Below are 25,932 nucleotides of genomic sequence, written 5' to 3' on the forward strand. Positions count from 1 at the left end.
CTGACTAATACATAGAAGTGTTCAGGAAGTTGGATAACACAGACCTGGGGTTAAGGAGACAGATGGAAGTGAGGTAATTCATTTGGGAATCGTATATATATGTGTATATGCATATACACATATATATGCTGTATATCAGACAGACTATAAAACTTCTGGTAATAGATATTTTGTCTAGAGGTCTAATATAAAAATACATTTAAGTACTAGTAGTCTGGAAAATAGCAAATGCACATAGTTCTTTTTATTATTTAAAATTAAGGTGTTTCACAATTAAAAATATTTACAATTAAAGATGAAACATCTGTACAATTATTAAAATTCATTTTACTCAACGAGAGTCAACAACATCTTGTTATCTATACTTTTATACCAGATAACAGTGAAGAAATTAACAAAAAATAATTTCTGAAACTCCACTGTGGATCAGGATAAAATGCCTCCAGTATTAACTCACGCTTTCCTATTAAGTATAAAAATGAGTGTGAATGCTGCTTGGACAGTTGGTTAAACAGACACATGCTTCATTACTATTTATTGAATAACAGACACAAATGCAAAACCAACAAGTATGAAAAAAAGATTTTTCCTGCAGAATTTATCATTTCACACTTAAACAAAGCTGACTATAGCTTATGTCACACATATCAAAGACTTATACTATGCCTTTTCTAATACAGGCAAGTGAAATATTAACATGTAGCATTTAAAATAATAAATATACATACTATTTACAATAATTGGGAATGTTAGAGACATGAACTTTTATATAAAATCATTCAGATTAAAACACTTTCTCCTTAGGTTGTATCACCAAATATTTTCTTTCTCTCCCATTTATTTGATCTTTTAGTTCAAGTAGAGTTAAAATGGAATGCGTTTGTAGATATATAGTTGAGAATGTGTGTTCAGTCACTTGGCTCTGTGATAGTAATCTTCCGTACCATGTCAGAGAGATTTTCAGACTCCAGATCTTCTTTGCCATTATCTGAATTTTCTGATGAGATATAACAACCAGAGTCCCTTGGGCAGTCGTCTAACTGTGACTTATTTAGGGAGTTGTCTGGGCTTAAGGATAGGGGCACAGATTCATCTTCTTGCTCTTGAATAGCTGTAAATGGAAAAGAGGGCAGCAGTTAAGAGAAGGCAAAACAAGTTTTATTCATGTACTCATTCGTCTTTGAGCTATTTTAACTGTACCAACCTTGACTTCGTTACATTTGAAACTTCCGTGAGTAAACAATGTATTTGTTTATTATAACAGAGATATTTGCACTCAAATATTCAAGCCCTGCTTTCCTAGAAGACAAAGTTTGCCTTTTTTTTTTTTTTTTTTGCTCACTTGCAGTTTCATGGAATTCATGTGAACTGCTTGCATAAGCGAAGATCAATATGGACTCTCATTTTACATTAATGATAAGTTGCCAGAGAAAGCAGATTGTATCCACAGTTTGACTGATGCCTTGTCCAAATACTCCTTAAAGTAACATTAGAAAAAGTCACTTGTAGTTTAAATGTATAATCTAACTCAATAGTGATCTTTGTGGACAGTTCTAGAATCATGATAACGTGGAGTCATGAATAAAATATCTCTCTGGGCAACAACAGATAGTAGGACTTCAATTACTTGGAATTTAACTAAAAAAAACTTTAAAAGTACTCAAAATTTTCCTATGTCTGCGTTCACCATAAAAATTAACATAGAAACCAGGTTGCTTTTAGATAGTAAAACACCACCATTTTCATTGACTCTGCCTTATTTAGTCTTTCTACATCTTTGTAATTCTGAAGAACAATTATTTATATTCAGATTGGTAACTGTGTTATCAAGTCAGTATTCTAGATTCAACAGACATTTTCTTTGAAAAGAAATTAATACTAGAGATGTCACAAAAGATATTTTGAAGAACCTAGGCAGCACTATGAAGTTCTAATCTTCTCAAGAAGCCTTTACCGTCAGAGTTCTCTTGGTCAATGTCAAGACTTCCCTGACTTGGGTAAATGTGTGCTTCCCCACATCATGAGATGGGTTCCTCGGGGAGGAGATGTATCTCAGGCCACCACCCATCAGCCCTATCAGCATATCTAGTTCTTTCCCCCTTCTACCCTCAGAGCTTCTCCACGTTAGACATTTGAATAACTCCACTTGGGAAGAACCAAACGCACCCACTGCAGGCGGGACAAGACCTCCGCCTTCAGAGACTACGTGCTTCATCCTATTCTGGTGAGAAGAAAATAAATCCCAGCTCCAAAATCCTGGGAGAAGGAAACTGTACTTTTCCTCAACAGACTCTATGAAAGTAAAATGCTAAGTCATTTAGCTTTAGGAAATCCACCCTTTATCTTGTCTACAGATACCCTGCTTCTTTAACTGCATTTTCTAGGCTTCAGATATCTTGCCAACATCATGTTCTACTGTGTATCCAATTGTTATCAACATACTTTACGAGAGAGAATTGAACCGTGCTGCCTGAAGGCAGCCTTGTATGTAATGAACTCACATCTCCTCAATGGATCTAGAATGGTACTCTCTTATGCACCACCCACAGAAGAACTGAGAAAAGAGTCACATTAGTTTTGGGACTCTGTGGTTTCGATGAGGAACACTGGTTGAGAAAGGTTGGGAAAAAATGATAAAGATCATTTTCGTCGACTCATCTTCAAACAGAATCATAACAGTTCTTTTACTCTTTTCCTCAAAGCTTTAATTTGCACCAATAAAACCACGCTTGGGCCATTCTTCTGAATCTTCTCCCTGTTTGCACAACATTTTTAACGTTTTGGACTCAAGTATCAGATATTTAAGTCCAGTGATGTTATAACAAGTTCTAGATATCAAGACCTTTACTTTTACTATGCATTGAATGTGACTGTTTAAAAATGTTAGCCACCATGAAGCATTTCCTCTTTATTAGTCTTAGCAATCTTTAAGTGTAGGGTGAAACTTCTTACTATCCATTAATGTTTGTGAATATCAGTCATTCAATTTTGTTTCCAAAGCCTTCTGTTACAAAAAGACAGCACTGAAATGGGACCTCTTTCTCTGACGGAAAGATTTCTCCCCTGCCTCTGCTTTTCTGTCTTCTTGCCACTGAAGTGGAAGAACCAGCTCTGTGTTTCATTATCCAAGTGCTTCTGGAAAAGGCCAGAGAAATTAGTCCTTTTGTAATGCTTACTGCTCCATCAGCAGGGTTCACCATACTTGGAATGTGATCCTAGGCCATCTTGCCCCAGATTATATTTGGGCCTATCACCTCGACATAAAATTAAAAGAACTAAGTTATTTCCCTTCAGACCGACATTTTAGACAGAACTTGGCATAGTAAAAATTGCTCCCAATACCGTGTTCTATTTAGGCTGATTACTGATTGTGGGACTCTCTTCAAGATATAAGACTTGGGCTTAAAGAGCTCTGATTTCCAAACTTAGTTCTTTTTCTTTCCAAAAATAAGTACTTAGCTTGTTATTTTGTCTTCAGAAGCCTCTCTCCATTCCCCTCAAAGAGTAACAAAGTAAACAAACAATAAATGAAAATCTGACTTTAACAGAGAATATATAGGTTTTAATTATTGGTAATAAAATATATTTGTTTTTATTTTCACCTGAGAAGTGCTCTATCACCGTCCCCAAATTCTGGGAATTGGTTTGTTTTAAATACAGGTTATTTATTATAGGAACCTCTTATCTGCAATTTTTATGAAAAAAGGGAAATAGTTTCTCAGTATGAAAGTTACGCAGCGCAGCAATTTACAGGACAGCAGTAATTTGCTAAATGATTTCCTAGTGAAATGAAAACATGACTCTGCCTCCTTGAATGCTTCCCGCCAGGCTTGCAATAATTTTAGGCAGGTGATCAGCTGGAGCCCCTCGACTCTAACTATAAAAAGAAAAGGCAGGTCATTATGTTATATTAAGGAAATAAAAGCTATATAGCATTCAGTTTTTGTGTTTGGGGAGGCTCAGGGTTTTCCTTCTTTTGCTTTATTTTTTGTTGTTGTTTTTTCCGTCCTGATGCTAATGACTTCCAGATTGGCACAAACCTAGGTCTTGTACTATGGGTACTTTTCCCAGCACAGGGGATAAATTCAGGCCATTATGTCCACATTTTCTTTCTAAGTCATTTAGCCCCTTCATGTGGCCATGAAACAGAGTAAAGCTAACTGACCTACCTAGAAATTGAAACTATAACCTTCATCAGTTTTGGCCCATGGTCCAATCATCTGAGCTAACCAGGCAAATAACACACTGGAATAAGAAACAGTTTGCCTCCAAAATTACAGACTTACCATGTGAGATATGAATGCATTTTTTAAATATCAAAATGTTTCTGATAAAATGTTAAGTTAGAAAGAACAATCTATATGATTAAGTATTCTATTACTAAAATTATGTGAAGACCAACGGACTTATGCTTATAATTCACAAATGAAAGTGTTAACATTTTAGATTTTCTCTATATTTCTCACATCACCTATAATGTCTTATATTTCAATTAAAAAACAACAAAAAATTAAGACAATATAGTTTTTCAGTAAAGCCCCTGCATGGTTTGCAAATCTTCCAAAGGCTATACATTTTCAAATCTAGGTATATTGGAAAATATTAAATAATTTGAAAAAGTGTGTCTCTTGTTGCTGGCAGCTAAGAGCAAACATCATCAGAAGGCCAGAAAGCAGCCCCAAACATTTCTGTACTCTATATAATGATAATAAAATTAGGTTAAGTTAAGGTTAAGAATAATCAGGTTAAGAGGAGATTATTTAGGAGATATTTTGTCATAAAGAACTCATTTGAATATTAAAATATTTTATTTCTTACCCAGATTTTTATGGAATCATGTAAAGCCCGTGGCTCAACATTTTAAGATAGTCATCGATAAAGATAAAAAGTGGCATGGTGATTAAAACAGAAGACAGCTAATATAATTATTCATAAAATAATTATATTGGAATTGTGACATTTAATTAATTAAGTATAGGCAATCTCAATTATATTAAATGTGAAGAAAGCTTTAAAGAATTCAAACTAAATCCTAATTCTGGGAAAAGTTCTCATATCCAAAAGAGAGAAATCTGTCCTATATTCACATAGGTTTTTCTCAACTTTCTTCACGCAAATATTCCAGATTTTGACTTTACTGTCTTTTGTGCCTTATGTATGAAGCTTTTGTTTCTTTAGGCTCCTGTTTCTTTGGGGAAACTATAAAATAATGCAATCTACAGGGCATAAGAAAATGCCTGGCCAATGCAAGTGCTCAGTAAGCAGTTTTTTAAATAAAAAGATTGTGATGTTTGGGTTAATTAAAGGAAATAGGTATTAAAGATCAAATAAGAAATTTTGTTGAAATTCAAATGAAGATATCTCTTGGATCTTTGAATTACTGTCCCCTTCTTCTCTCCTGGTGCCATGTTCAAAGAGGCAAAACCAAGCCTATGTCATCCTCTCTGAGAATTGCACAAAACCGTAGCTTCATGTTGGAGCCCCACTTGGGTCACTGAGAACAAAACTCAGACATTCTCTAGGTAACTATGGCTGTATTTATTTGTCCAGAGGCAATGTTGTTCAAGGAGGACCATCCAGTAGACAATATGGCACAACTCTAAGTTATTTCTGATTTCATCTTAAGCACATCCTTAAATCACCTGAACGTGTTAGTTTTATAATAATGACTTTTTGGTATTCATGTCATTTGGAAAAACAACAAATGGAAAACAGGAATCCCTGCATGGAATAACAACCAGTTGCTCTTGTTTTCCCGAGGCCATGAGAGAATAGGAGTTGAAATGCCGCTCCCTGTTTTTGAACATCTCTCTTTGCATCCTTTTTTTCTTTTTTTAAGATTTTATTTATTTATATGACACAGAGAGGGAGATCATACGTAGGCAAAGAGGCAGGCAGAGAGAGAAGGGGAAGCAGGCTCCCTACTGAGCAGAGAGCCCAATGCGGGGCTCGATCCCAGGACCCTGAGATCATGACCTGAGCCGAAGGCAGAGGCTTAACCATCCAGGTGCCCCTCTCTTTGTGCTGTAACAGCAGAGTCTGATGAGATACGGGCCAGGGAGTGAATCTTTGCACTCTCATTCACAGCAGCCTCCCACTGTATCATGCCGACTGCTTTGGTAAGGGCAGAGGCACACTCATCTGAGATCTAACTGTTCAGCACCAGCACGGGTGCCACTCTGCCCAGCTAGACACCCCTATGGAAGGCTTTGGTCCCAGGAAATTTTGACCATTGGTTACGTTGTCATATTGGACCCATATGGATAAAACTATTTTAAGTAAGATTAAAAACTATAATTATATATTGCCTCTTTAGGAGCTGTGGGAAATCAGTTTCATTTTTCTTATAGAATAAACTATTGAGCTGGTGGGAAACAACCTGATTTCATGATTTAAAAAAAAAACTATTATTTGACAAAAATAGGGTTATCCTGCATGTTTCTGATCTATCATTTGCCTTTACCATTTAATGTTAAATGGTATTACCATTCAATGGTAATACATTTTAAATACATTTTTAAAAAAATGTATTTTTTTTTAAAGTTTATATATTAGAGAGAGAGAGCATAAGCAAGAGATGCGGGAGAGGGAGAAGCAGACTCCCTGCTGAGCAGAGAGTCTGATGCGGGGCTGGATCTCAGGACCCTGGGATCATGACCTGAGCCAAAGGCAAGACACTTAACTGACTAAACCATGCAGGTGCCCCGTTTTAAACATATTTTTATGTCAGTACACATTATATTCGCTTAGTATCTTTGTAGGACCTTGTTTGCATATACTAATTAATTTAACAAATCAGTTACTGAGGGAAGTTCATGCTTTAAAAGTAGTAATAGTGTAACTCGCAGTTTTAGCGTTTGTATGTTGAAATTCATCAAATTCCTAAAACTGGAATTTCTGGATATAAAAGTGTGCACATCTCAAACTTTGACAGGGTTTACATTATTGTCCTCTAGACAGGTACTCATTTACACTCTTGCATATACACAGGCAGCACAGTGAGCATACACGCGACATAGATCTTGACAACCCAGACCAACACCCATCTGCCTACTACAAAAACTTTTATCCGTGAGGCGGGATGGCTAGGGACTTCAGGTTTATAATCAGAAAAAAGCTTCCTTATGACTTACAAATCTCTTTATTCCCTCCCTGTTAATTCATTCTGCAAGATTTTGTTGTTTTGCTGTTGCTGGGTGTTTTTGTTTGTTGTTGTTGTCCTTGCTGTTTTTCATCCTACAAGCATCTGTAAACCACCTACTCAATGCAAAGCACAGTGAGAGGGGCCTTGGGGAAGGCACTGGTAACAGCAGATTCAATCTTGTTTGACCAGGGTTATCATTACAAAATACCCTAGCCCACCATCAGAGTGCAATATAAAAACAAGTGCATTACAAGTGCCTTAGGTGACTGAGGTGACAGTTCTATGGCCTCTCCACTCTGGGCACTGTTCTCTGATAGAAGATTAAAAATGTTTACAATTCATTTTATTTTTTGTATTATATGGAATACGGCATTAATCGTAAATGAAATTTTGCATGCCCTACCCCCCCCCAAGATTTAATTTAGGTAAAACGAAAAAGAAATCTGAAGAAACTGAATTGCATAAAGCTAAATGGCTACAACTAGAGATATATATAAAATACATATTTATAAATACATAAACGTCAGATGCCTGTGTGCCTTCTCTACTGCGTGTATGCGGATGATTAGCCTGCATTTCTTCAAAGCTGCACGCTTCTGGAATCTAGATTCCAATCATATGGCAGGTGGGTTGGAAACACCAGGCCTGCATGTCAGGGGCTGGGGCACCAGGCTACCCTGGCACGCTGTCAGGCCAACTGCTGGACTGCTGCTTGGCGTAGCTGCAAATCTCCCCTGCGGGCAGCTCGTGCTCCAGGCTCCTGGCTGGGACCTGCCTCTTGCCCTGAGTCATTTTAGGCAGGTAGGCAGGCAGGAAGGCACAACTGGGGATAGTTGAGCAAGCCGAGCTGCTGTGACCACAGCTGGTGCCAACAGCCTGGCACACAGGCCGCCCGTCCCCCCTCCTCTTCACTGAGCGCCGCAAACAAAGGTTGCAGCTCCCTCAAATACGTGATCCGTGGCTTCTAGGACAGTTTGCTCCTTCAGTTACTAAGTTTTTCTTTTTTCCCCCTCCGATTTAAAATGTAATTATTCTTGTGCTTCGATGGAGAACAAGATATTTCCATCACACGTTTTCCCTGAGGACAACAGCACGCATTCTCATAGACACACTTTTAAGACACATCAAAGTGCCTCTAAATGTGGGAAAAGAGGAAAGAGTTCAGAATAAAGAGAAAATATTTACTATTAATAGCAGTTAACTCTCTGATTATTCTCAAGAAGCATTTATTAGCAAGGCAAAGGTGTCCCGAAGGTTGTGTTTATGAACAACACACGCACGAACACACACAGACACACCACACATTCTCTTTTCTTACTGGGAATCTTTAATCAAACGATTTTAAAATTGTTTAAAATTCACAAATCATTTTAAAATTCAGGTGATAAATAGAGAAAGCCTAACGTGCACCAAATAAATAGATTCTGCTCTTTTGCTCCTTCAAAAGCTGAGTGTCACCCCAATTTTTCTTCTCCATGTAGCCTCATCTAGATTCCCAGCTGGGGAAGCCTGTGACCTAATTCTGCTCTCTTCTAAGGCAACACGGGAGCAAGTTCAGCAAGTTCAAGTTTAGGTATTGGCCTTGGCGGGATTGCAGAACCCCAAAGTCCTTATCCTCCTCCAGAGGTAATCCTGTAATCAGGGCTAACACCACTCACCAGCACTTCTATCAGCTTCTAGGAGAAACAACTTGACCTCCTGTCAAGCTGTGGCCTAAAAAGTTTAATCCAGTTTTCGTGTTCAAGGTCAGAGTGGGTACAATGCTATCTGTTGTGGCCTAAGGGAAAAGGAAAGTTGCTTGCCCTAAGTAGTAGGTTTCTGTTTTGGTCCCTGTCCCACCCTCTTGGTCCCTCCAGATATATTAAAGGCTCACCTGGGGCTTGCAGTTTTCCCTCCATTATGTCAAAGTTTTAACTCTTGCCTGGCAAACAGGTGTCCACTCTCCTCAATTTTTATACTGGAGGGTTGGTAAAGCAAAACTTTCCAGTTCCCAATCTAAGAGGCACTGAAGCTTTAAACTAGGAATTTATGGATCTTCCCCAAACTATCTTCAATGATCAAGATCAAATGCATACATAAAATCCTGGCCAATTTGCATGCTCCATTCTTAATACACATACACATACACACCACAAAACTATTTTTAACCCATGACTGTGACATGCATTTGTTTTTAATAATATCTTAGTTTTATATAACCATATATTCAAGGTCTTTATCATTCAAGGTACATGAAGGTTGTGCATTTAATCTTGAGCATGGTTGTAGGAGATATGATTCACAGAGTAGAGAATAGATAAAAATAAGCATGCATGGCAGCAGCATGGGGCCAAATCATCAGAACTCACCATCTTATCAACAAATAGAAGTCATTCTTCTTTATTTCTTGAGCAAAGCAGTTTCATATAAGATAAATAGCTTTCAGTCAGGATAGCCTAACATGCAATATGCATCTTTTTGACATGTATATTCTAATACTACTTTAGACCGTAAGATGAAAATAAGAAAAATCTCAGGGTTGTGTGTTGACAAGGAACGCTGGTTGCATCGGCATTTTCTTCTATTTTTCATCCCCTAGCATTGGGCTCAGTGTGTGTCCATGTGTACATTACGGGCTATTGTTAAATGATCAACATTTAGTGACCTTCAAATACCATTTTCCAATGTCTTATGAGGGAAATAATTCGGGGGACTCGTACTTTTTTATATCGCGCTTTGGAGATACTGTGTTTTGTTTCCAGGGTACAGTAGAGTGTGTTTTTAATAGATGTGGGGGCCTGGGTTTAGACTTGTGACCTTGAGAATGCTACTTAGCTACTCTGGTTTTGGTTTCCCCATCTTGGGTCAGATGGTTTTTCGAACTGCACCTAGCTCTCATATATGTTCTTATGTATACGTCATTATTTTTTCACTAACATAGAAAGGAGAGGGGGGATGAGAGAGGGGGAATGAAGAAATTAAGTGGACACCACACATGGACCCAGCCTCCGGCCCTGGACCGATCTTCCCACTGTGGGTCCAGACTGAGCACTCTTTTCATGGCTAAAATCCTTTCTCACCCAGGCTCTCTGGCCCTTCCTATCCACCAGCCCTGTTGCAATGCAGCCATAGTTGTCTTGAACCTTGCAGGCAGTAATGTTGTTGCAAGGTTTCTGTTTTCACTTACGTATGAACTTCCACTTGCTGAGATGGAAAACTGAACTGAAGCTCCTGAGAAAGCTGGCACAGTAGAAAACTTCAATTTTCAGATATTCATTGTTCTTTCTATATTTGCCAGTTTGCATGTGTGGAAGAAAGAACTTGGATTTTTATAGCAGACTGCCTCTGATTAAAACTTCAGCTCTGCTACTTAGCTAGCTGTTTTTGGCCTCTTTGAAATTCATCTCTGAAATGTTTTCTCATCTGTGAAATGGACAAAATCCCTCTATTGATGGTATTATCGAAGAAAAGCAATGTCTTTACAAGTGCTCGAAAAATACCCCTTGATCTCCCTTCACTTCAACATCAAATTATTCTGGAGGGTCTTGACAATGATACTGCACATTACCAATTCCAAGAAATCTACAGGATCTGTTTCTTAGCCTGACACAACTTAGTGTGGAACCACATTTTGAAACGACAAGATGTGAAAGACACCGCCTCCTTTACCCCAGAGATTCTGCTACGTCAGTTTACACGGATCAGGACTGTTTGGCTTGTTCTTTTGAGGAAACTGGCTGCCTTCTTACGCGTGACCTTTGTCTGCCTCTGTGACCTCATGCCCCTTGCCTCTCCCCACAACATCAAAGAATGCCCGTGAACGCCTGGGCCTAAAATGGGGTAACTTCTGCAGGAGTCAAATTAGCCTTACGTGCGGAAGCTCTTTGGGAAGGACAAAGCTCTGTGCAAGCTCAAGACAGCAAGAATAAAGTGCGATGCGGTTTCCAAAAAAGTAAATTTATTCCTGCTAGATAAAAGGCCAGTGTAGAAACACGTGTTGTGTAACTATGCCCATTTTGGAGCATCTGAGACTGGATGTGGGAAAACCTACCGAGAGACAGTCAGGAGGCCTGGGTCCTAAATACAACTTTCCTCCTTGCTCTCCATCTGGGCTGTTATTTGTAGAAAGTAGAGTAGCATCACAAACACCAGTCCTGGCTCTCCACAATTCACTACCGTGTGTGAGCTTGGACGAGTCACTTATATCTCCATTTCTCATTATAAACACGGGACAGCGCTCTCTTAACCCGCCAAACCGTGGAGCACATTAAACAAGATCATACATGTAAAGATCTTGGCTCAACGTTTGACTTGGAGAACAGGTTCCAAAAAGTAGTTAATGATTATGAGTAATATTATTTTTGAACGAGAAAGCTGGATGAGATGATCTGAGTTGTTTTTCTTCTTTAAAATTCCCTACATCCCGGGGCACCTGGGTGACTCAGTGGGTTAAGCCTCTCCCTTTGGCTCAGGTCATGATCTCAGGGTCTTGGGATCGAGTCCCGCATCAGGCTCTCTGCTCAGCGGGAAGCCTGCTTCCTCCTCTCTCTGCCTGCCTCTCTGCCTACTTGTGATCTCTCTCTGTCAAATAAATAAATAAATTCTTTAAAAAAAAAAAAAAGTCCCTACATTCCTCTTTCTTCCTTACAAAATATTCCTTGAGGAGTTTGGTACGTCCTGAGCTCAGGGTTTCAGAAGCCGGACCAGATTCAGGGAGAAGAGTGTTCAGATTGGGCAATGGTAGTGCCAAAAGCTATCCTTTCTTTACAGACCCAGTTGGTAAGTGAATGTGCACGCATTACTCTACCTTCAGTTCATACTTAAAAATACAGAGAACCATCTCAGATAATAAAAGTGAGTGCTGAATATTTTTGCAAGCTATTATAACGTTTTGAAAGCATACTATAAACACATACAAGATGTGACTATATGGTAATGAAATGAATTTTCCTGTGTGGGGCGAAGGCTCATTAGCTAGAGCCATGCTCGGCGCTGTTCTACAAAAGTTGCATATGACATTTCTCACTAATGGCTCATACTGTCACTAAATATTTGTCTCTAAGTCCCTCAGTCTTTGGGAATGCAGACATCCTCTTTTGGATAAATTAATACCTCTGCAGACTCTAAATGAGATGCCCAGAGAAGTCTCTCCATTTTCTGAGTCCAGGAAGGGAAAAAAGTCCTCTTCCTAATTATAGACTTGACCAGAGTTGTTGTTTCCAAATAAGTAAGAAAATACTTATTTTATGGAAAAGAATGCTGGATAGGATTCTCCGTAAACAAAACTGGGGCTTTGTTTTTAATAATTTTCCTATTTACATTGAACTGCGATTTTCAGCTAAGAAGAAAAGTAGGGGTGCACACTTACTTTCTTCATCAAGGAGATTTTCAGCAGCTGATAGTAATCTCATCCTGTCTTCCGGGTTTTTAATATTTAATTCAATGAGATGACTCTCTTTTATATCTTTTAAATCTTCTAGGGTCTCATAACCGTTGAGTAAAAGTGTTGAGGTATATTCCTATGGGGGAGAAAAATATGTATAATATAAACTAGTCAGATTCAAATATTTTATTTTGAGTTCTCTTTAGGTTTAAAGAAAGTGTAGAAGTGCATATGGACACCGAAGGCACCGACAGAACTTTTGCTTAACTTTATTTTACTCTGTGCTAGTTCTCCACATATGAACTCTAGGGCATTTATAAGAGTATGCTGGAGAATTGCCACCTTCTGGAAGGACAAATGTAAAGAAGAAATAATTACCTTAAGCCGTGCAGTGCTAAATCATGGATCAATTAAAGAGCGGAATCATTCATCCCACTTGGCATTTCTTCACTTCTCAAACAGCTCAATCGACAAAGCTAGCGTGTCCTTACGTCTATCAATAAAATGCTTCTAAAAGAGTAATTGTAGTAATATTTCTGAATCTACATCTTTTCTTGTTTGCTGGCTTGCAAAAATAATTTACCCCCACTAATGTCTTGGGAAAGTTTAAAAAATGAATTTGAAACAGGCACAGAACAATAGACTTAGCATTTGGTGAATGTCATTATATAAACCTAAGGAATTCCAGACTTTCTATTTAATTAGAAGTTTTTATTAACCACTATGGTTATAAAAGCACTGTGGTTGGGAAAAATATTTTCCCTAAAGTTTTCTCTTCTCAGCATGTATAGTTTGTCCATCATTTGCATCAATATGTATTAATTTAAAATTCACAGGCTTCTGATTTCTGAGTCTGTACGTTATTTATGTAACCTCTGTTCTCTCTAACAGAATAAAAATGCAAAGGGAAGTTGAATGCTCTACAACTTCCTCAAAACTTCCTTCCATTTTACTTGATCATCATTTCAATACCCTTAGTTTTAAGTAATCAGGAATAACTGCCAGCCCCTTTTACTCCCCCCCCCCCGCCCCCCGCCCCGCCAAATCTAAGTGAGAAAGAGAGAGAAAGAAAAAGTACCACTTCTTTTAAAAATGATGTCTCTTAGGAGAATTAGAATTAGAACCGAGAAACCAAAGTCCCCATTCTGACATAACCATTTGATTATGGGTTCTTGAGTAAGTTATTTCACTTCCTTAGACCTTGGTTTTCTCATAGGGCACAGAACACACAAAAAGAAGAAGCAGGTTTGAAACTTCTACTTCATCCAAGAAGTACCCCATCTGGGGTGGGGGCACCAAAAGTAATATAGGAAGGCCTAGGTCGTGTGTCGAGTATAACTAGATAATTCAGGAGAAACAATTAAGGAAAGTTTAATTGGTTATTGCCTTGATGAGTTTTGAAAACTCTCAAAGTACTGCTGCATTAATATTAGAAATGGATTGCGAAACAGTAAATTGAGTGAGGCTAGGTAAATTGCATGTACACACCATTGAACAAGGTAGATATTTCATAAAAATTTTGCTAATATAACAAGAAAATAATTGGATTATAAATACAGACAACACAATTTCCTTAACATAATCATCATGGGGACTTAATGACCACTATTTCCTAACAAATTGCTTTTGAAACAATTATATTTAGTTATCTTCTCTTGACTTGCTTTTGATCTTTGCCCTACAGAAAATGTAATTTTCTTTCCATATTTTCCTTTCAATTCTCTGGATTTTTACCTTTACTCTAATACTCTCTGCATCATTCTCATTTACATGTTTTCTCTGGACCTCTTATTCCCCTAGGTATTTCTCATTTTTCACAGTACTTTCTCAACATTAATCTCTACTGTCACCGCTAAGTACCATTAGAGTTTAGTCCAAAAGAGGTTATATCAAGACCTGACCTTGTGTAATAAAAGTAATAAAGGAGAAATAAGAAGTCTTCTTGGAAAGCAGATTTTCCTTTGCTGTAAGCCCTATATTTTTTTAACACTGATCCTTTCTTCTTATTTATCCCATGCAGATGCCACCAGAATCAAATAGGTCACAGGTTTGCTAACCTGAAGGTGAATCTTCTCTAGGAACTCCTGCAGAGTCTTGGGTCTTTCCTTTCCGGTCTTTCGGTGTGCCTTTATTTTCTTGGGGGCTGCTTCCTCTTCGGAGATGACATCCACATAAATAAATTTGAAGTTTCCCACCTTATTGTTCAACATCCCTGTCCACATCCCCATTGGCGTTTTGCAGATAATGTCTATGATGTCTCCTTTCTAAAGACAGAGAAATATACCAATCAGTTTACAGAGAACTTTGTTGCTATGACAATTAGTAGAAAGAATGGAATCACAGAAATTCAAATAATGAGGGAATATGATAAGGGAAGTCACTGATAGCAGAAATAAATCTAAGAGAAAATTTACTTTAAAAGTTCAAGGGAATTATTTGCTAGTAATAACGAAGAGCACTTCAACAAGTTTGAAGAAAAGGTCCTACATGCATTCGATGACATCCTTATGGTTTTGGTATATCAATTTCTGAACTTGTAATTGTACAGCACAATGGAATTTACAAAGTACTTTTGCATATAGAGAATCATTTAATGCCCATGACACATTACTTAGGTACATATACAAGGTATATTTATAATTCTAACTACTATAGAATAGGAATGTAACATTAAATAACTTCCCAGAGCAACTGGTAATCAGTTGTCTGAACTAAAATATGTTGCTCTCTTCATTCATCTTGTCAAAGCAATAGACGGATAGCAAAGCTCAAGCCATCATTCCTGGAGGGGTTCCCACATGGGGAAGGGAAAGAAAAAGAAGTCTATCTCTGTCCATGATTCTAGTTCATCTGAAAAACTTATGTACAGTAAAAAAGAAACCATCTAAAGTATTGCATTCCTCTAAAATAACAAAACTGGGCGCCTGGGTGGCTCAGTGGGTTAAAGCCTCTGCCTTCAGCTCAGGTCATGATCTCAGGGTCCTGGGATCGAGCCCCACATCGGGCTCTCTGCTCAGCGGGGAGCCTGCTTCCTCCTCTCTCTCTGCCTACCTGTGATCTCTGTCTGTCAAATAAATAAATAAAATCTTTAAAAAAATAAAATAAAATAACAAAACTATTAGACCTTCATACATCTAAATATGTAACAAAAGTATGTGTGTGTGCACCAAGGACAAATTATGCTACTGAATTATTTTAGAGAAGATAATACTTAGTCTGAGCTTCACAACAATGTTTGGGTCGCAGGATGAATGAAGCACATTAGGATGGACAAACCAGTTGGTCTTTTTCTTTCTTCACATCTAAGACTCTAATTGGCTATAGGCTGCCAGTTACTGGCAAGAGTAAAAAAACCCCGCAGTACTTCTTTGTAAAGAAAATTGATTTCTACCCAAATAACAGTCATATTTCCTCCTTTGAGACTTAATAATTTCTACCCCAGAGAGAACATTATAGATTCTGATATTGTTGCCTTTTCAGGGGACTACCCTCAAATAAACAAAACATTAAGTCGGCTACTAAAAATGTTTTTTCCTCACTTTCTACGAATGTGTATTCTTCCAACGAAAACACACAATGTATTTTTAATAGTAGGATTCAGTGTGATTAAAAGATTTGATCTTTCTGATTTGTGATCATCTGCCTGTCTGACCCTATAAGCTATTCGTCTAGTTCTTCCTGCCTTTAACTGTGGAGAGTTGCATCTGGGCTAGGTGGGATCCGCTTAGCAGACCTAGAAAATCCCCAGAAGCTCTAGGGGAAGTTTCTAAGCATAGGATCTCTCTGCTGCATCCTTCCTATTATCCTCTAAACTTTTAAAAAATGTATACATTCCAGGAAAGCCCACAGGTCACCAGCGAAGACCCAATTTCATTGCGGATAAGACCCTTGATATAAACAATGGCATTCAATCCCCAGTGGTAACTGTGGGATTCTTATTGTGTCCCACAAGAGCTCTACACATATCACCTTAGGCACCCCAAGCGGTGGGGCACTGGCATGGTATTATAGGAAAGGCGAAAAGCTCTCCCGAGCCTAAATGTGTTCAATTTATTCCCTTCTACACCCTCCCCCAACAGTGGTTACTAGGATGCAAATGTTCCTTCCCCAAGACTTAAACTTAGATTTCAAAGCATTCATAGAAATGACTAAGGAGCTAACTATGGAAAATAACGTTTTCCTCATTCTCCCGCTGAGCTTAGTCTGATTTGTTACAAAAGAAGGGATAAAGAGAAGAGCAGAGTCTCTTGAATGTTAAATAATAACATCAGTGCTTCATAACTTGTCATAATTACTGGTTAACATTGGCTTGGTGATGATAGTAGAGAAAAGTCATAATTTCTGTCCCTTTAGCTATACCAGTTTGTATTACTAAAAGGAAGAATTTAACATGTATAAAATACTTCACCACCAAACCTTCTAGTTATATGATTGCAACAGCACATCCCCTCTTGTGTGAGTAGGACTTGAAAACAATGGATTTCACACCCATGATTATGTTGTATTATATGGCACAAGGGACTGTGCAGATGTAATTAATGTCCCAAATTAGTTAATTTTGTAATTAAGAGGGAGATTATCTGGGTGTTTCTGACTTTATTAGGTAGGAGCTCTTAAAAAAAAAAGAGATTTGAAACATGAGTGAACTTTTGTAGAGAGGACCATGGCTGGCCACCTCCAGGGTCCGAGAGTGGCTCCCAGGCAACATCTGGCAAGAAAGCAGGAGCCTCCGTCCTACAACTTCAAGCAACTGAATTCTGCCAATAGTTTTGAGTTTGGAAGAGGACCCTGAGCCCCAGATAAGTTTACGGCCCCAGCTGTCACCTTGATTTTAGCCCCGTGAGACCTTAAGCAGGGAATGCAGCTGGGCCATGACTCAATGTTTGACCTAGAGAACTGTGCAGTAATGCATTTGTGTTGTTTAAAGTCCCTGAGTTTGTGGAAATTTGTTACACGGCAATAGAAAACGAATATAGAGAATCAGAGGTAAGAAGAGGGAATTCAGGAGGGAATATCACTGGGAGAAAGATGTCTGGTTATTCAAAACCCCCAACTTAAGTACTGAAGTTGCCCAGCCAAGGGTGGTTCCCAAGGGAGTTGCTGTGAGGGGCTCTTGCCTGATAGCGCCATCTTTTCTCTCTCTCCTTCTAATCCAGGAAGTAGCAGGCAGAGCTGGGCACCTCCAGTAACCTGTGAGGCTTCTGGTTTTCAGAAAAATGTAGACAATTTCTTCTCCCCAGACAGGCTCAGAATCTGCATTATCTACATAACAGCAACTCATGCTATAGCCTCAACACACCAATTCCCCTAGTCCACCTCCAGTGTTTTGTTCATATTCTTGCACAGTAACCCATTCCTGCATTCTAGTGCTGGGGAGAACACACTCACCGCCCACCCCCCACCCCCCACCCCGTTCCCACTGCTTGCACTTCCTGACACAGACCATACAACCAGTGCTAGGCAAACCAGACAGAATGCAGCTATGACATGCACACACCTTGATTTTGAGGGAGTCAGTGTCATAGGGGCTTGGTGTAAAATCAGTATGTACTCTGGCTCGGCCACAGAATGGTCCAGAGTAGGGGCCATCATCATCAAGTCGAAAGCTATCCCGGTTACTCGTACCGTCTGAACAGCTTGTTATTCCACCTGATGAAAGCAAAGCAGAGGTTAACAGTTCTCACCGAAGGTTCGTAACATTCTGAACCATCATCTGGATAGAGCTAAGTGGGGATCATGTTGAAGCACTGGACACCAACCTTTTGAGGGAGTTCTAAATGATGGATTCCTATTTTTTTCTGACTCCCAGTCACTCTCCCTCAATGGCCTTTGTCCTCTGAGCCACTTCTGTACTTTCTCGAGCCAATCTGACCATTCCTTCCTCAACCACTAACCCAAACACCCTCTCACTTCAGTCTCTGTGATCTGACCCAGTAGCAAATTGTTTTGCTACTTGCTAAAGAGACAAATGATACAAATTTAACTCCTTGTGCAGGCCAGACAATTAATTTTGTACCTGTAAACAAAGACAAAAACCTATAGCAACAGTCTGATCCTTATGTACTACAGATCACAAATGGTCAAAGCATCAGACTACAGGGTTCCCTATTCTTATCACAATGTAGCTAGAACGCTCTCCCAAACATGCTATTATGTACCAAAAGCCATTTTGAAGCAACATCTCTATGCATAAAAGGTAGCACTTTTGCTTGTGTGAATTTGAAGCAAAGAGAAAGTGTGTTCCCGTGTCTATCCTTCCGTGTGGTTCTAAACTTTCTAAACTGGGCTTTTTAAATTACTCCGAATCCTTGTTCTCTGGTCCTTTTCCTTCTGAGTTTGAACCTCAAGGGAGAGAAAGAAGAGATTCCATTTCTTGCTGCCCGCAAGAGGCGGGGGTGGGGTAAGAATGGCTTCCAGCGGAAGTAGCTCCAGTTTCTCCAGCACTCTCACCACGCTCCCCTACTTCCACTTTCTCCTGAAGTGAGCCCTCTCCGTGCTCTGTTCAATGATGAAACAGTCCCGGCTTCTCTACTATTTAATCAAATAATTATGGAAACGAGGTAAAGAACCTTAACGTATTGAATATGAACCATTGTAAGAAAGGGTGAGTTGCATGTAACCGCAACAATTAAGTTGTATATGACAACAGATAAGTGGGCCACTATCTCCTTACACCTTCCTTCCATGCCCACCCCTGGCCTTGGCTTTTCATGGTATATCCCAGTTAATAAAATTCTACCCACATTCAGCATTACAATTTAGAATTTTAAAACTTCCAGCAGAAGTGAATACTAATGAAATCTGAATTTCACACATGCAAAAATATATCCTTCAAATGTTTCTACATTAGTTTTTTTTTTTCTCCTTTCTTCACAAAATAACTCTTCTTCAGCCAATAGGAAAAGTAGGAATAGAATTCAGGATATCTGAAACATCTGGTATTTGCGATCTATCTTCAAGTAACAGAAGCAGTTGATTAAAAAGGAAATGGCAAATAAACCTTGCAAAAAAGAAAAACATTTAAAAGCCCTGAAAAGATCAGAGGAATGTACAACAGTGTATACATAAAAAAGTTAAAAGGCCCCCTGCGGTATCAGTAGTTTCTTCCAGATAGCAGGATATGTGACTAAAACCTGAATGACTTCCTTCTTAGAAACAATGGTTTTAGAAAATCCTTGTTGAACACATGCTGCTTCCTTCCTGTCACCTGACTGGCTATATTCCTTCTATTTAGTATTTACACAGTATTTCATTCTTGACTCCCTCATACTGGAGGGACCCCTAAAAAGTGAATGTGAGAAATGATGCATATGTCCCTCTCTTTTCAGAATACTTCAGGCAAAAGGGAACAGAAAGGAAGGACAAAAGTGAGAGGGGACAGGAGAGAGAAAAAACAAAGAGAAGAAAGAAAGGAAAGGAGGGAGGGAAGAGAGAAGGAAGGAAGAAGAAGAAGGAGAAAAAAAGGAGGAATAAAGAGAAAAGGAAAGGAAGGAGGAAGGGGTGGATGGACCGAGAGACAGAGAACAGGATTTCATTTATCTGAATATGTCAAGTCATTTAAGATTTTGACTCAAGATAATGCTAGTTCTCCTAAGCAAACAATTTTATTTTAGGGATGCAGATTTAGTCACCCAAGATGATTTTTTTGAGGCATATCCCCAAGAGCCCTGCCAACTACAGTGTTAGAAGTTTCAAAATAATACATAATTCTATCAAATATCTTGTGTATCATTTGAAACAACAGCAACTCTACGGATTCAGCAATCCTACATTTTCACTATTTTTCTTATCAAGTATCTGGAAACTTTTTGCTAATTTGAAAGCCCCAGAGAAGCAAATCTGTTGTTGGTTTTCATTTGAATTTCTTTTTTCTTTTTTAATTGTTTTTAAAATGTTAATTCCGGTATTATTAACATAGTGTTATGTCAGGTTCAAGTGTTCAGTATAGTGATTCAACCCTTCAGTGCATTACACGGTGTGGATCATGGTAAGTGCACTCTTTAATCCCCCTCACGGATATCCCCCATCTCCCCACCCACTTAACTCAACCCTCCCAGGTACGATTTCGTCCCTTATTCTGTAGGCTTACTTGATGAACTCTGCCCACTGTAGAGACTATCCATGGAGTCACTGGCTTTGAGGGAGACCTTCTCTGTGTGAGATCCAATCACTGGGTCACTGTTCCGATATGGGAGAGTAGTCTCTCCATCCTCCTCATCCTTCAGAAAAAACATATCAGAGGTTAAGTGCAGAGAACTGATTTCCATGGAGATATTCACTGTGTGCATTGATTTAACAAACAAGACATATTTTAGCAATAAAATACTCAGGATTCCATCAGCATAAAATATGAGAGTCATTAATCTTTAGTTCAATTTCTAGCAAAACACGTTATACTTGGAAAAATTTTTTAGACGAAACATTCCACATTATGGAATTCAAGTGAAATCATCATAATTCATTTTATAAGTTAGGATGAATATTATATTGATACTACTTAATCAGAAGTGTTAGATTTATTAATATCTTTATCTGTTGAAGCATTTTCATTTCTTCATGTTCTCCTTATCATCTATTTACCACCATTACTAATCCTTTGAGATCTGATATTACAAGTTTAAATTCTGCATCGTTATTTCATGTCAGTTATTTGCACCTTACCAGATCACCAGATATGAATAAAACATGCACATTTTGCAATTCTAAAGCAAAGCTTATCTAAGAAGCTTTACAAATCTCATACCAAGCTTGCACACCTAGTCAAGTGAAAAGCAAATCCTGCATAAAATTAGGAAAGACAGACAATTTCAAAACAAATTACATCTGCTTGAAAACATCTCAGATGTCTTCCATATTTAGACAGTTTGGACAAAACCTATAAATTCCTTAATATTCATCAAAATGTAATTCAATATTCCTCATTTATGAGCATTTCTAAGCATTAATAAAACTTCAGAATACATACATGATATACACTCAGTTTGATTCTCTCCATTTATCCATTCCTTTATTCATTTGTTCAGTCATTCAACACAAGTTTAGAGAACACCATGTAAGTACCTGACACTGTTTTGGGAACTGGGAATGCCTTGGTAAACAAGATCACAAGGTCCCTGCTCTAATAAGATAAACATTTTAGTGTGTTATGGTGTGTGTGTGTGTGTGTGTGTGTTAATGTTTGGAGATGTGTGTGTAAACAAATGTAAAAGGAAATTTCAGGGAACAAGTGCTATGAAGGAGATAAAACTGAGCGATGTGAGAGGATTAGCTGCTGGGATTAGGGTGGGGGGAAGGTTGGTTGATTTCGATGGAGTAGTCTCCAAAGATCTTCTCTATAGGGTAATATATGCTCTGACTTCTTGACTCTGAATTCTGACCTTAAGAAGTAACTTATAGGAAGAATTGGAGGCAGTTTTCCAAGCAAAAGGAATAGCAAGAACAAAATAACTCAGAATTAGCTTGACTTATGAGTGGGAAGACCAAGTCAAGGTAGCTGGAGCTGAATGAGATCAAGGAAAGTGTTATAAAATGAGCTCAGAGGGGTGCTTGGGTGGCTCAGTTGGCTAAGTATCTGCCTTCAGCTTGGGTCGTGATCCTGGGGTCCTGGCATCGAGCCCCATATCAGGCTCCCTGCTCAGTGGGGAGCCTGCTTCTCCCTTTGCTGCTCCCCCTGCTTGTTCTATCTCTCTCTCTGTCAAATAAATAAATAAAATCTTAAAAAAAAAAAAGAAAAAATATAAGCTCAGAGTAGACTGGAGCCGGATTAGTAAGAGCTTTATAGACCATGTGTGGTGGTCATGGAATGTGTCACTCAGATATTTTGCTGTGAGACCCTTCTTTATGGACATCCCCAGCTACTAAATCCACCACTGTGCATGGAAGCCATGCTCTCTGCCAATGACTGAAACAGTGAGGGCACCATTTGAGTCCATTCTGGTGGGATATAGGGTTCCTCTAATGGAAAACTTTAGTTCAAGGACTATTTGCCAATCTGGCTAAAGCTTTCTTCTTCTCCTTTCCCAGGTGTCAAACTTGCACTGCTGTCAGAAGGCTTTCCCTATTCAGTTCTTTATCTATCCTTCACGTTAATTTCCCCCAATAATCTTTGGTGTGTCCTTTGCTTTCTTAGGATCTGTTTCTCAGAGGACTGGAATGAACATACTGTAGTAAGTGAAGGCATTGTGAAGGCACTGTAAAATTTTAAGCAAGGGGCATGATATGTTCTGAAATTCCACTTAAGATCTTTCCAGCTTCTGTGTGGAGAATGGTTATGGAGGAAAGGGTGGAAGAAAGATGACCAGTTAGGTGGTTATTATGGCAGTCTAGGCAAGAGAAGTTGTTTTTGGTTGGTTGGTTGATTGATCTAAAAGCAGGAATAGTTTACATAGAGCAATTATGGGTTCTAGATAAGATTTTGGAGTTTGAGCCAATAGAATATGCTGATGAATTGGTGTGAAACGTGAGAGAAAAAAGCAATTTGGAATGATTCTTAGGCTTTCCTCTTTCTTTACTTCCTTCCTTCCTACCTTCCTTCTTTTCATTCCTTTTCTTCTCTGTTCTATTCTTTCTTTTTCTCTTCTCTTCCTTCCTTCCTTGCATCTAGAGTTATGGCAATTGTTGTCTATTGCTACTGGGAAGACTAGACAAGAAACATGTGTTTTTGGTAGAGAGCATAGAGAATTAATAATTCAGTTTGGGATATACTGGGTTCCAGATAACTATTGTACATATAAGTGATGATAATGAATACACAACTGGTTGTTCAAGTACAATGGATAAGATATCATAGCTAGAGATGTAATTGCAAAAAACAAAGTGATGGGACTAGATGAGATCACTGAGGGGAAGAGTAGACTGAGTAGAGCATCTAGGAATAAGCCTTGGAAGGACTCAATGTTTAGAGACAAGAAAGAAGGCAAAGCCGAGAAAGGAAACTCTGAGGAAGAAAGCCAGAAGAATGCCCATTAAAGAAACCAGGAAAGAATGTTTCAAATGTACTGAAATCATCACTTGTGTCAAATACGTTGAAAAGTAAGGTAAGAAGTAAGAGAAGTGACCAGTAAATTCAGCAACACAGAGGTTAATACCAATTATGACTCCTGTTTTAATGAGTTATTGGGGATGGAAGTCCTAGTGGGTTAAAAAGTGAATGGACTAAGACTTACATATCAATGTAGCAGAATTGAGAGTCAGAAATAAACCCATGTATTTATGACCCATATAATTATGACCATGTACTTATTATTAATTGATTTTCAGCAAGGGTGCCAAGAAAAGACAATAGTAAAATAATTGACCTTTTAACAACTTTTTTGACAACTTTATATCCATATTCAAAAGAATGAAGATGGACTCCTACTATACTCCATAGAAAAATTAGTAGATCATACACCAAAATGTAAGAGTTACAACTGTGAACTCTTAGAAGAAAACACAGGAGTAAATCTTTGTGAATTGAGATTAAACAATAATTTTAAAACTGCAATATTAAAAGCTCAAATGACAAAAAATAGATAAATCAGGCTGCATCAAATTATAAACATCTGTGCTGCAAATGACACCATCAAAAAAGTGAAAATACAATCCACAGAATGGGAGAAAATATATCATATTGCAAATCATATATCTGATAGGTACTTACATCCAGGATATATTTTTAAAAAGCTTAAAAGTCAGTAATAATAATAATAATAATAAAAACCCAAATAACCTAATTAAACAGTGGGCAAAAGGTTCGAGTAGACTTTTTTTTTTTTTTTTTTTTAATGACAGAGAGAGTGCAAGCACAAGCATGGAGAGCTGGAGGCAGAGGGAGAGAGAGAAGTGGGCTTCCTTGCTGAACAGGGAGCCAGCCCTACACAGGGCTCGATCCCAGGACTCTGGGATCATGACCTGAGCCACCCAGGTTCTCCTGAGTAAACATTTCTTTAAAGAAGATATACAAATGGTTCATAAGAACACAACAAGATTCTCAACATCATTAGTCATTAGGGAAGTGCAAATCAAAGCCGCATTGAAATTCACACCCACTAGGAATAGGAAGGGAGCATCAAAAAGACAGTAATGGAAAAATTGGAACCCTCACCCTTTGCTAGTGGGAATGTAAAATGATGCAACTGCTTTGGGAAGCAGGTTGCCAAGTTCTCAAAACATCAGATAGTTACCATATATCAGAGAGAAACAAGAGTATTTCCACACAAAAACTCCTAAATATTTATAGCAGCATTATTTACAATAGCCAGAAAGTGAAAACAACTCAAATGTCTATCAACTGACGAAAGGAAAAATAAAATACAGTTTATGTATAAAATGGAATATTATTTGGCAATAAAAAGAAATGAAGTACTGATGTTTGTTACAACATATGACATACCATTCTTCACATACTACATGTGTGATCTTTCTGAGCCTCCATTTCCTCTATTAACATAGGAGTAATAATGCTTTTTTTTTTTTTTTTTCTATCTAGTTCCTGGGCACAATTATTGAGGGAGAAAGTAGACATTGAAGTCCTTCCTAAAGGACCAAGTAATTCTATGTCTAGAAGAATCTGTTGGCTATTATAAGAAAAAAAATTAATAGAAAAATACAAATGATTGGCAGAGTTCACTTACCTTTTCCTCAGAAAGGGCTTTGACGTACTTTTTGCCCACTTTTTTCTTCATTGTCCAGGAAATAACTCTCATTTTTTTCCCTAATCCTCCTCCATTATTTGAAGTTTTATTGTGTTCTCCACTTTCATTTATGGGTTTCCCTTCATATACCTAGTTAGAATTGTTTACAAAAGACAGAATAATAAAGCAATAAAAATCATTGTTCTGAAAACATTATTATAGTGAAGATTCTGAATTTGTGGGCTTCCTATGTATTGTGTATAGCAGCCTCCAAACTTCAATCTGGATAGAATTGTCCAAGCCTGGTGCCATGTGTTAAAACGTGGAAAATAAAACTTGTGATGTTGAAGGACCTGAGCTTCACATCTAAAAATTTTTAAGAGAATTTTAGTTATTCTTTAAATAGCTGTACAGTAGAGCCACTTTTCCCATTAAATAAAAAAAAGACTTTATTTATTAATTAGAGAGAGAGACAGAGCTGGAGAGAGAGAAAAAGCAGGCTCCCCACTGAGCAGGGAGCCCAAAGTGTGAGTCCACCCCATGACTCTAGAATCATGACCTGAGCCGAAGGCAGACACTTAACCATCTGAGCCACTCAGGCGCTCCAGTTTTCCCCATTTTTGGATGGGCAAAATAGAAATAAATCATAAGCATAATGAGTGATTAAGTCTACATAGATGGGAGATATTTTATTGGGGGCTTTAGAAAGGCTATATAGCATGTATTCATGCTGAAGGGGCATTAAAATATCTTCTTATATAAATTGAAATGGTCATTTTTTAAAAAGTTTTGGAGTTAAGTAAATCCATTGA

General features: G+C 38.2%; 1 protein-coding gene and 1 long non-coding RNA gene across 7 annotated transcripts in view; one reads left to right on the top strand and one right to left on the bottom strand.

Annotated features, from left to right (window-relative positions):
- The window catches only part of LOC131825258 (uncharacterized), a 219,165-nt gene that overhangs the window by 97,922 nt on the left and 95,311 nt on the right, over positions 1 to 25,932 (top strand). The window lies entirely within an intron of this gene.
- SAMSN1 (SAM domain, SH3 domain and nuclear localization signals 1) overlaps positions 214 to 25,932 on the bottom strand; it is a 119,764-nt gene continuing 94,045 nt past the window's right edge. For both annotated transcript variants that reach the window (XM_059164483.1, XM_059164482.1), the window contains 6 exons: positions 25,121 to 25,270; positions 20,596 to 20,725; positions 18,004 to 18,155; positions 14,564 to 14,770; positions 12,492 to 12,642; positions 214 to 1,111 (listed from right to left, as the gene is read on the bottom strand). In XM_059164483.1, coding sequence (XP_059020466.1) covers positions 909 to 1,111; positions 12,492 to 12,642; positions 14,564 to 14,770; positions 18,004 to 18,155; positions 20,596 to 20,725; positions 25,121 to 25,270 — 993 coding nt within the window. In that variant the 3' untranslated portion in view covers positions 214 to 908. The remainder of the gene's footprint in view (positions 1,112 to 12,491; positions 12,643 to 14,563; positions 14,771 to 18,003; positions 18,156 to 20,595; positions 20,726 to 25,120; positions 25,271 to 25,932) is intronic.

Source organism: Mustela lutreola, chromosome 2, assembly GCF_030435805.1.
Source record: "Mustela lutreola isolate mMusLut2 chromosome 2, mMusLut2.pri, whole genome shotgun sequence".
NCBI lineage: Eukaryota > Metazoa > Chordata > Mammalia > Carnivora > Mustelidae > Mustela > Mustela lutreola.